At 42.2% G+C, this 12,124-nt stretch overlaps 1 protein-coding gene across 1 annotated transcript in view; it reads right to left on the bottom strand.

Annotated features, from left to right (window-relative positions):
- SEPSECS (Sep (O-phosphoserine) tRNA:Sec (selenocysteine) tRNA synthase) overlaps nucleotides 1–12,124 on the bottom strand; it is a 208,348-nt gene that overhangs the window by 169,139 nt on the left and 27,085 nt on the right. Inside the window, exon 2 of the mRNA XM_085642333.1 lies at nucleotides 3,046–3,200. Within this exon, the coding sequence (XP_085498459.1) occupies nucleotides 3,046–3,200 (155 nt within the window). The remainder of the gene's footprint in view (nucleotides 1–3,045; nucleotides 3,201–12,124) is intronic.

The following is a 12,124-nucleotide window of genomic DNA, read 5'->3' as shown; positions in this document are numbered from 1 at the left end:
TGTTGAATCGGGATTAAGTCTAAATTCTATGCTTTCTAAATTATGGGTGTCAATGTGGCTCAAGGAAGGAAGTGCTTTGAATAGTTTTAGTAGTACGCTTCTGTTGAGGATATCATGAGTTCCCCTCGAGACGTAATGGGGGATAAAGTCCAACTTGCTATTATTATTATCGGAAAAGTTTGAGAGGAACAGCCCTTGTTCGGTGTCTGCGCTCTTTTCGGTTTGTTTTTCCACCGCAATTCGCCCCGGGAAAATCGGGCAAAGTTTCTGAACATTACTTGTGTTATTTTGTAAATATATATCATTGTTCTTTGCGGACATTACTGCGGTTTCCCATATGGTAACTGTTTGTTATTTCAAGGTTACTTCTCTCCTCTCAGTCACCCTCCTTGGGCAAGTTGGCATCCTTTGAGCTGGTTGTGGTGGATTCTATTATGTTACACCCAGGTGTGGGTATTGTTTTCATAGTTTGTGTAGCCTGGATTGTTGAGTGCCGTTTCTTTTCCTTTTCGGTGAGCTTGAATATACTGTTTAATTTTGCTGGCTGTAGATGTTCTGTTAAAGATTGATTGTGGCTTTTTGAGGTGGTGGGCTTATTAGTTGATGGGGTCGTGTCAACCTCAGGGCTGACCTCCTCAATATTTGTAGATGTGACGTTGTCTTCACTTTTGATCACAGCTTGTTTCATCGTGATGCTGGTGCTGGTTGCATTTGGTGCCTTGTTTTTTTCCCTTTCTGGCCTCTCTCAAGCGTTTTCTCTCCTGCTTGGATAATGGAGCTGGTACTTTTGTTCGATTTGCTGGTGGCTCATTGCACTTATCAGTTGGTGAAATGGCCAAGGTGCCTGTATTGCCCAAGACTTTTGGTGGTTGTGGTGTGTTAATGTTTCCCAGTGATTGAGCTGAGTTAGTCCCCAATGCTCTTGCATTTTGCTCCCTGAGGGGGCTAGGACGAGCCTGATCCTCTTCCCTCAGTGTTTCTATTGCTTTTCCAGATGTAAAATTGGTCTTAGATGAGGTGACCCCCAGTAATTCGGACATTAAAGTTGGGACTACAGCTAATTGATCTATTATTTGAGTGCAGTGCCAGTGACACATTTGGTACGTTGTTTCTCGCTCTAGCTGCACCCTCGTGATCATCTTGTTGAAGATTTGCAGCTTTTGTTCCAACCCTGAACGTGGATGGCTAGGGTGTTTAGAAGATCCACTTGGACGTCTAACTTATCTGCGTGGTAAATCATGGCTTTACCAATGGTGTCCAAAGTGTTTAGCAGATGCGGCCAGACAACAGATGATGGTGAGCTGGCTCTCTGTTTTTGTAGTAGTTGGAGTTCCGGGGACGGAAGGTCCAGTGAACCCGGAATCTCACTTGATTTCTCAGTTTTTTGTGAATGTGGGATCATGGGAGAATTGTCAGGATTTTTAAATTTAATGGAAATATCATCGTGTTGGTTGAAAAACAAGTGTTTCTGATTGTTTTGGTGGGTTGTTTCCAATGAATGAAGTGTCGGGGCAAATTGGACTTGCTTGTTGGTGTCTACTTCGACGGAGTCCAAATCGTCTACAGGTAGAACCACCGGAGATGTGTAAGTATTTCCAAAAGGACTGAGGATATTTAAGCTTGTTTCATGTGTTGGGATGACCTTATTGTTGCCGTTATAGCTGAGTGAGGATTGTTGTTGCTGCTGCAGTTGTGATTCTGAAGCAGGCAGGTTGCAATGTATTAGTGTCTCGATGGTTTTAACATTGTGACTTTGACCACTTTCTAGAAGAGTTTTGGTTGTTTGAGATTGCGAGCCTTGGACGTCACTATCAATCATGTACTGGGAATCTGGTCGCGTCTCCCAGAGATCTTCTGTTACATTCTTGTAACTCTTGCTGGTTCTATCTTGGGAGAAATTTTTGTCGACTTCAATTTTAACGTCTGTGATGTCGTTGTTAGGATTGGTGTGATTGAAGCGTTTGAGATCACTGGGGTCACAGAGACGCGCGGATCTGCAAGTCAGCGCGCGGCTCGGTTACATGCAGCTGATGCGGGAAAGGAGGTGGGCAAACGAGCATACGGGGGTGAGCGAGCGTTTGGCTGCAATGACGATGACTTGTCCCGCTCAAGCTCCCCTGCTCCCAGCTGCTCCCAGCTCCCGCTCTGTGGACTCCTCCGTGGACTCCTCCGACTCCTGCAAAATCAGTCTTACCATCAACGAACTCATGCCCTAATATAAAAAAGAAAAAAATATATAGATTGTGTTGAGCATCAACTCAAATAACTTTGAATCATATATTAAGCACAACAGCCATCAGCTGTATCGGCTTTGCGGAGATCCATTCCTCTGTTGTTTTTTTTCCACCCTGGAGATAGTTGGCCCCTGATGGTAATTGGTAGCAGGTTGAGTATGGAGACGATGATGAGGGCAGGGAATATCTTCTGCTAGTGACCAGTCAAGCCCACCCTGGACATCATTAGGCCGCCCTTACTCAAGTCATTCCTCATGGTGCATCTAAGGCAGCTGGACAGGCTCGATACTAGCCACTTGAAAGGTTTCTCCATCTAAAGACCTCAGAAGATAAAAAAGCTCAAAGAGAGGTCAGGCCAAATGTCTTCTGCTCCAAGGTCTTCATTATACAACCTACTGTCGGAATGGGTTTGAAGAAGATCATTTGAGCATTCAAACTACTCCTAAAATCGGCTCTTGTGCTGTACAAAATACTGCAGTACACCTAATTATCACATATCCATTGACAATTCCTTACTCGGATAACCAATAGGGAAATTAGCAGTCTGAAATTATACTAAAGGGAATGCTTTTTACATTTAGTTTAATCCATGGGAAGCGGTTGGGATTTGTAGCTTGTGTAAATATTTCCTTTTTTAGTAATATCTGCAAAGCTGTCAGACAGACTTTATGATAAGATGGCTGTATGATGGAAATCCATTGGATGAAATAGTAAGTCAATAGAAGTTAAGTTGGTGCGTTAACATGATTTGAGATAAAAGTCTGTTATAGCCTATCTGAAACATGAAAAAATGAAAATATTGAAACTGTACCTGTAGTGACGACGGGCCACTATATTTGATGAAACTCTTCCCTCCCTTTCACCAACACCACAATTACTAAGAAAATTGTTGCTGTCCAAAACAGCAAGTTCATGAAGGAATAGTTCAATTGTGCTTTCATCCCATCCATCTTCTGGACATTTACCCTTTAAGAGAAAAAAAAATGTTAAATATTAACACCACTCCTTTAAATATTTGCCTCGTTAGTCTTACATTCACATACTGTTACACTCTTGGAAGAAATGTACATTAAAAAGGATGCCAGACAAGTCCACCTGGTTGCATCACAAAGTTCTGTACGTGCTCATATTGGGAAATTTTACTGTACTCTAGAATGAGAGATCACCACTGTTTGACTTGGCCCTTTCTTCAGGATTATGCCCAGACTTTTTGCCTTCACTCCACTCCTCCTATTTTTGCTGAATTTTTGTTGGGCTTAGGACTCTGTGCACGTTACCATTGCTAGCAAGTGCTAAATGGCTTTTGCTCTCTCCTCTAAACATTGTATCATTGGCTTATACCAAACTGTCATATTTAATTTACTTGTAGGTCCCTAGAACAGTGCTACTACCTGTACCTAGGGCCTGTGAATCAAATGCTGCTAGTGGGCCTGCAGCACTGATTGAGTCACCCACTTAAGTAGCACCTTAAACATGTCTCGGGCCTGCCATTGTAGCATGTTTGTGCAGTTTTAAACTGCCATTTCGACTTGGCAAAGTAAACCTTTTACCAGGCCCAAACCATCCTTTTTAATGCATACAAGTCACCGCTTAGGTAGGCCCTTGACAGCCCAGAGGGCAGGGTGCAAGATATTTAAAAAGTAGGACATGCACTTTTAAGTTTTACATGTCCTGGTAAACACAAACTCTTAAATTCGTTTTCCACTACTGAAAGGCCTACATCTTCCATAGAATAAAATTGGAATTAACTTACTGCATTTTATAGGTGCAACTGTCAAATGGGAACAGCTGACTTCTTCATGTTTGGTGTTTCCGGAATCACAATTTAAAATCCTAACTTATGGTGAAGTCAGAATTTAAATTGCAATTCTCATAAGGCTACTTTTAGGATGTTGGCATTTTCATGCCTATGCCATTTGGTGCCCGCAGTTTGTCTCTTGGTTACATGACTAGGTGTAGCTGACAGTTGGGCTTTGTTTAATTCTTCTTGACAGCCGCACAAAATCGGGAGCTTAGGTGTGACTGTATGGACCATCATTAGCAGGACAGAAGGGGTGAGCTGGGCTCAGTCCCATTTACACTTGAATAGGCTGTGTCCTGTCTCCACACAAAGGACTGCTTAACCCCTGCAGTTAGACTTGAGCCAGGGCCAGGAAAGCAGGCATCTGTACATTTCAAAAGTCTGCCTCTCAAAGCTTCACCCACTTCAAAGACACAACTGTGTGTAAATGCTGGATCTCAGACATCAACTCTTCACTACACTTCTGGACCTGTGGATAATCTGCCAGGAAGAATGACTGCTGCGCTGATACAAGGACTGTCCCTTTGCTGTACTGCTGCCCTAAAGGAACTGAATCCTTGCTGTACTGACCTGCTGCCTGCTACCCTCTTGCCTGAGGAAAAAGAACTGGACCTGCAACTTTATCTTGAACACTGGACCCCAGTGGGACTCCAAAGGCTAGTCTGCTGGCCTCCTGATCTGAGCCGCAGGGACATAAAAGGCCTCCAACCAGCTACTATACCCAGCTGTAGCGAGTTCCTGACTGCCAAGTATGCCCCTCTGGTCTTGGACCCTTGATGTGGCTCAGCACTCAGAAATCAAAATTTTGGACTCTTTACAAATGGGCCCGTCTGCACGGAGATGATGTCGCACCAGTAATCACACGAGACGCAGCCAGCACTCCAGTATCGACAGCTTGCGGGAGACCACCAATGGAAAGCTACAGCCTGCCTACAACACCCGGCCTGCTCTTCGTGCCATGCCAACAACCCCCACGACACTCTCCTTGCTCCTCATGGCCCTCTCCAATGTGTATGGGACTCTTGGCACCAAACTCAGGAAGGTAAAACTTCAGCAGGACTAATCCAGGACTGTATGCGATCTGTGCTTCATCGCCTTAAACTTTTGAGTTTGACCTGGTCCAGTGCAACCATATAGCCATGGCTGATGCTTTCTGCTTTTAAGTGCTATTTTACGCTTTATTCTTTAAAGGTTCATGACTCCGGTTCTACTAATTGGATTCCTGTCTTTTTGTTGTAATGTTATTAAATTGGGCTCCATTCTTTTTAACTGGTGTGGGATCCTTTAGTGGTGTGTTTTTACTGTGTCACAGGTTGAATTCTCAAGGCAGTGTAATTGGCTCATCGGATTATGACTTGTTATACAGTGCAAAAGCCCTAAAAAAAGAAGTAAGGGGACTAATAAAATTAGGCAGTATGTAAGTGACATCATGACGTGAGACATCACACAAGGCATCAAAGTCCAGGACCTCAAGGAAGTATCACCACAAAAAGTGACATCAGATCTTAAGACATCCCACATATGTTTAGCAAGTCTATCATGAATCCATTTGAGCACATTACGATATTTAACAAATTAAATTTTGCGTAGAGTTTGTGCCAAAAACGGGATGCAATCCAGATGCAAAATCTGGCTATCAACTTATACATTTATTTTTCAAAACCTTGCCACAAAGCAATTGGCAACAAGGAGACAGGTGGCAGTAGATCTGTTCTTCTAAATTGGTTGCAAAGTCTGAATTTTAAAATATCTTATGGGGTTAAGACACCTTCTGCAGAGATATTGGTGTGCCCGGAAAACTCAGGGAATAACAATATTGGTATAGATAACTCTGGAGGTAAACATATTTGCTAGAGAGATCAGTGTTTTGTCTAGTCCCAGTTTTAAATCAAGGTAGCACAGAGTGTTAATATGGCTCCTCGAAAGCACATTATCTAACATGTAGACGGCAGATTTTTATTTTATGTAAACAGTTAAGTGGGTTACTGCTTTTAACACAGAGATCCTTTTGTTACTTGCAGTTCATAAACTGTAATCCTTCCAATATACATAGTGAGCTATGAAGGACATGTGGCTAATACACCTTGTAACACTCACTGTCTTATGTAACATCCTGTACATAAAACAGTTTCAACTACATACTGTTAGAAATGGGGGTTTCTGGTTGGATAGGATATGCACCAAAGCCAGGCAGAACCTACCACTCTAGTTAGGGCAAGTAGGTTACACACCAAAGATAACCTGTGCTCACCACCTTGGTAGCTAGGCACAGAGGAGTCAGGCTTATCCCCAGAGGCAATGTGAAAACCGTTTGCGCAACAAACTCATACCAATGACACAAAAAGTACACCACAAAAGAGGGACTCCACACAATATTATATAAAATGCATTTGCAATGCAATAGGTTTCGCATTTGCAAGATTTTGAGCTATTCGTATTGTAAATGACAATGGCTTTTATTTATGTGCTTTGAAAACCTGCAAGCAATGACTAAGTGCAAAGTGCACATAAATAAAAAGTATTGTCATTTACAATGCCAATAGGTTAAAGTTTCGAAAATGCGAGACCTATTGCATTGCAAATGCTTGTTTGGTTAGGCTATAACTGTTAAATAAAAAAATTATGTCACTTTTATAAACGGTTGCCTTTCAAGTATAAATAAGTACTGGCGACGACTTAAGCTTTTTTAAATTAGATTTCGCATAATATGAAGCAGCAAATTACAAGTAAATTATGAATGGCATGGCATACGTCTGCCTATAGAGCATTTGCATATATTTGCGTTTGTATACACCAATATTTTAATTGTGTTCAGAGACTGGAACGGACTTTGGTGATGGGGGAAGGCGACAGAGGATGAAACCCTTGGCACTGAATGTGCAACAGAAGTTGGTGGGCTGTGGACAGAAGTAGGAGTGGAGAGATGGAGTAGGCGAAGCTAGGAGAAAGAGGCCAGGATGCCTGAATGAGACCCCCAAGGGGTGAAACGCCTCACCTTTTATAAATTCTGAAGTTCTTATTAGCTGAATAGATCCTACAATGCTGCAGGGGGAGCAGTCTCCTTATTATCATTGGGACAGAGTCTAGAAGACAGGCCAAGCACTGGAACCCCGGAGTTGGCCTGGCCCCTAGGGGCTGTAGAGGCCGACATGGATTCTATAGCCCACCCAAAGATCCCTTTCTCCTCTGTTTCTAATACTGCTTGGACCCCGCACCCTTCCTGTGACAGTGTAAGGGAGATCCAACCTGAAGCAGACAGCCCCTAGATCCAACCCCATGATGAGTGCCGGCGGACTGCAGAAATGAAGATTTTAAAAAGAGGACGAGCGGCAAATAGAAATAATTGTGTCGCTGGTGTGCTGGGTTCACTGTCAAATCATCTCAACACAATGGCAATTAATTAAAAAACAGAAGAAAAACAAAGCCATAGCAATGGCAGCTGCAATCTCTCACACTTACATCCCACGGATGTGGGTGAGGGGGTCACCTTGGAATGCCTTCTAGGAGGTAAGTACCAAGATGCATATTTGAAGGAGGAGGGGAAGTATTCAAGAAATCAAAGTAAAAGAGGAAAAACAAGCCATAAGCAAAAGGCAATGCTACTTCAGGCTTGAACTTGTCAGCCGAAGCCATCAACCCCTCAAATATGCTCAGCAATCACAGGCAAAGCTATGATTTTTGGCCGGGTCATGACAAAAGTGATTTGCTTAGAAGGTGATCAGGTCTCGCTAAGAGTGGGTAATTTTACTGATGCGGTGAAAACAGAAAATAGACTAAACATCCACTGTTGTGGGCAAATGAAAGGGTCATTCTCCCAGACAGCCCCAGACTGCCAAGACCAGCACTTTATCGAGATGAGCCACCAAAAAACGTGGACAACGAAGTGGTCTTTTTCATTTTTTTAAGTGAAGAACGCCCTTATTTCAGGTTTTTATAAAGTTTCATAAAGAATCCATACTTCACCGTGGCGACTCCAGAGCGCCAAAAAAGCTCACAATGGGCTAATTGTTCCAGCAAAAGCTCATATAGAGTCAAAGACAGACATATCTCAAAGATTATGTACAAACACAATCTTATTTGGTGTTGTATGTACCAGAACGTATACAAGATGGTCATCACTCACATGCATGTTTTGCCCTCTTTAGAATAGATCTCCTGTTTCTCATTTTGAATTCTTGATCCAAGCTCCCATTTTTACGTTTGAATCAAGTTTTACTCATGTCCACTATGCACTGAGCACTGATAGGGAATATACAAAGTGTGATTGATTACTTATTTGAGAAAATACCCAATTATATTAAAGCTAAAATATTGTTGCTTATGCCTCGTAAAATTCAGTGAAAAATAACGCTGCTTAGAGATTTTCCTCTTGATGTCACTAGTCAATTGGGTAAAGCTTTCATAAGTACTTTAGATTTTTTTTAGAACCCTATCACCCTAGCGAGGAAGAAACATATATCCGAACCCAGTGTCACATGACAATCTAAGCAGAGCATTTGGAATCTATGTACACCACTGGTTCTCTATACATAATTTTCGACATTTAGCGCCCCCAGTTCGAGCAAATTTAAGATAGGAGGGCCCGATAAATATTTTCACGAGAACACAAGGTTTGGACATGTGTGGAAGCCGAGTTAGCATGCAAGAGCCACAGTAGATACATCACGTATTAGATCGTGTTTTCTTCTCAAAAATATCTCTAAAGTTGTGTAACGCCACGGGGAGGAAAGTCTGGAGAGGTTTACTGCTATCAAGCCCTGCAATGTTATTGTTTCTCCAAGAAAGTCACCATGCTCGTTCCTGATGGTCTGTAAAGCAAAAGGCGACCCAGGTACCAGCCGAAAAGTGCTACCGGGTACAGATCTACAGAGAAAGGCACCAACCTCCACCTCCCAGTTCACAAACAAATGTTTTTGGGTGGTAAAAGCACCAAATGCCGTGCTTTCACTTTAATGGTATGCATGCCCCCAGTGCTTAATTTGTAAAAAAAATTCAGTGCAGGTGCTCACATTTTTTGTAGGAGGCCACACCCACTCCCCGGCTCCGTCCACTTCATCCACTGACACCTCCCACTTCCTTTATTGGCTCCTCCCACAAGCCTCAACACATCACAGCCAGATCCTCACTTCTTGAGTTCCGCAAGGAGCTGAATACCTAAAACCTCATATAAGCACCTTCTGGTCATCCGTGCTCTGGTACTATACTTCAGAGTAACTTTGCTGCCGGTCCTGGGGGTACTACTTGCATGCTGTGCTGAAAGTGTACCCTTTTTCTTTTGGTCAGTTGTATATGCATGATGTTTTGTAGAGACATTGGTCTGTCTGCTTCAACATGTGTTTTCTGTTAATAAGCCCATCAATATTGTGTGCTTGCATGCATCTGTGCTTCCACTATTCAAAAGTCCAACCTATTGGTTTTGTTAGTGCTTATTTTGTTTTGCTCAATCCTAACAGAAGTCCAATTTCAAAGAACAGTGAAACACTGTAAAGAGAACACCTATTGTAGTTTTAGCTTCTCAAACACGAGGTGTATACAGAAATGTATGTAGAACCTGTAGTAAAGAGATCGGGCTGTAATCAATTGTGGAGAATAAAATGATTTGCTTACAATTGCAGAATGTGTTGTGCATGAGACAGGATTAGAATAGAGCAGTGCTGGTAAGTGGCAGGAGAGGGTAAGAGGGAGATGGGAGGGGGTTTAATGGGGTGTTAAACAGCACCTGCAGCAAGAAAAAACAAGCATTTTCAATGCAATAGGTCTCGCATTATTAAAGTTTGAGTTGTTGGCACTGAAAATGACGTGCATTAAGAAATGAAGTACTTATAAGCTAAACAACCTATTAAAAATTGTCAGAAATGCAAATAGATATAGCAGGTTATGCAGAGGATATTAAATATCTGGAAAAAAATGGAATTAGTTGTAATTTGAATACTGTAACAGTTATACAATACTTTTAAGAAAATGAAGGTGATACGTATTGGGTATGGTAATAGTTGTGTAATCTTTTCATTAGTAAGAAATAGTTTAGTGTTATTTTTTATGCGATGTTTGTTCAAATATTAATTGTAATATTCATAACAAGTTGGCAGGTATGATGACCTGAGTGAACTTGTTCTCCCTCTACAGCAGGAAGTCACTATAACGGAGGCAGGGCTTTAAGTGGAATGAAAAGGCTTTGGGGGGGAGGGGGTCTCTGAAAGGGACGCGGCCGATGTAATGAAGGGCGTTGCTTAAAACCACAAACTGAAATCCCGTGCTTAGCATAGTGCGTTGCCCCACTAATATTTTGCTGCTTCGTCATTCCATCCAGATACAAGTAACATTACACCTACAACAAGCCAGGACTGTTGGCTTTGTCAATGGTTGTTAGTTGCATTAGACAAATAAGCAACGACTATGGCTTTGATGCACATCATATGAAAATATAAGCATCATACTTCCCCCATCAGATTTGCATTAATTGTGATTGCCCATGCACCAAGATAACCATATTGCCCCATCAGTTTAATCCATTCAGCAAAGGCCAATAGCCCAAGAGGTGGACCCAAAGAATGCATAAGATAAAGCAATCATCCCAGAATCGTAGAGAGGACCTGTGGTTTCTTCCATTGAAGCTAATTCCAGTCTAATGATTTCCAGCATTGAGCACACATATAATATATCGTTTTTTACGTGTTTTGTTTTTATATTGTGCTCTCGTTGCTAACAGTAATCTAGAGCTTTCTATTTGAGAACAACTTGTTTTACATCAGCAGACTCCAACGCAAAGAAAATGGGTATGCTATGTAGTGTGAAGGTGACGGGAAAATAGCAAGGAAGGCGCTTTGTCCTTGAGGCCTGACAATAAAAGCAATGTTATTCCGAGTCAAAAGCAAATCTAGGTGCATTCCAATGTGCGTTAGACTGAAAAATGTGTTGCCAAAGTGCAAACAGGAGCTACAAACACTTCGTGCCATTAACAGAAGGCAGGGTCTCACACTGAAAAGCTGCACCAAACTCTCATACTCATTTCCTCACTTCAGGAAATGGTGTGATCCTGGGCACGTCACCTTATCGCTCTGTTCTCTGGTTCCATCTATTTCTTTACCTTTGGTATAATCGTGAAACCCGCGCTTAATATAACATTAAAAGTAAAGCGCGGGTGCCGCGATTATACCAAAGGTAAAGAAATAGATGTATTTTTATATTCCTTTACTTTTAGTATAATCGCGGCACCCGCGCTTTACTTATAACATTAAAAGTAAAGCGCGGGTGCCGCGATTATACCAAACGTAAAGAAATAGAAACAAAAATCTATTTCTTTACCTTTGGTATAATCGCGGCACCCGCAGTCTCCCTCCATCCAAGTAGACAAGGGGGCACGGCGGGGTTTAAAATTTCATTTATTTAAAAGGAATGGCATAACGCGTTTCAGCTTTCGCCTTCGTCAGATGCAGTTCCTTTCCAAATGCCACTGAAGCTGGAGTCCTAAGTGTGTTTTGTATACTGGCCTATCTAAAGTAGAATGTTGCACACCTGAGCTTCGTTCAGCAGGAATCACTTTGGTGATTTGGTGTAAAAAGACTGCAACTCCCAGCATGCAGTTTGTTCGTGTCGCGATGTCGCGGTGAGTGATCCTGATAGCCAGATTCTTGCAGTACATCCAATTGAAGGCTGGCTGAGAACGTAGTCAGGTTAAGGATTGCGGCATATTACTGGACAAAAATAAGTCTCTTAAACCCTCACTTCCAGCCTCGCAGTCCCATTGGTTACAGGTCCGGGACATCAATGAAGTAGCGATGTCGCTCCACGAATTATATATATCTTGTATACAAAAATATATATAGTAGGTAGAGTTGTCTCAAATGTAACAGACAAGGGGAATTTCTGTAGAGGATAGAGTCTTACATTCAAAGTCTCTGGAACTGTTGGGTCAGAGATACAAAGTCCATCTCCTCTGGATGGGCAAGACAGCATTTCTGAAAAAGTTAAAGCTGGGGACCACGTAGAATCTGTGACTTCAGTGGGCTGGAGATACCAAGTGATCCTTATCTGCTGACAAGTTCAGGCTAAAGGGCCGAGAAAGCGAAGTTAAAGCTAGAGACCATGC

This window comes from Triturus cristatus, chromosome 2_2, assembly GCF_964204655.1.
Source record: "Triturus cristatus chromosome 2_2, aTriCri1.1, whole genome shotgun sequence".
Classification (NCBI taxonomy): Eukaryota; Metazoa; Chordata; class Amphibia; order Caudata; family Salamandridae; genus Triturus; species Triturus cristatus.
Note: the sequence above shows the minus strand (reverse complement) of the source record. Positions and strands in the feature narration are given on the sequence as shown.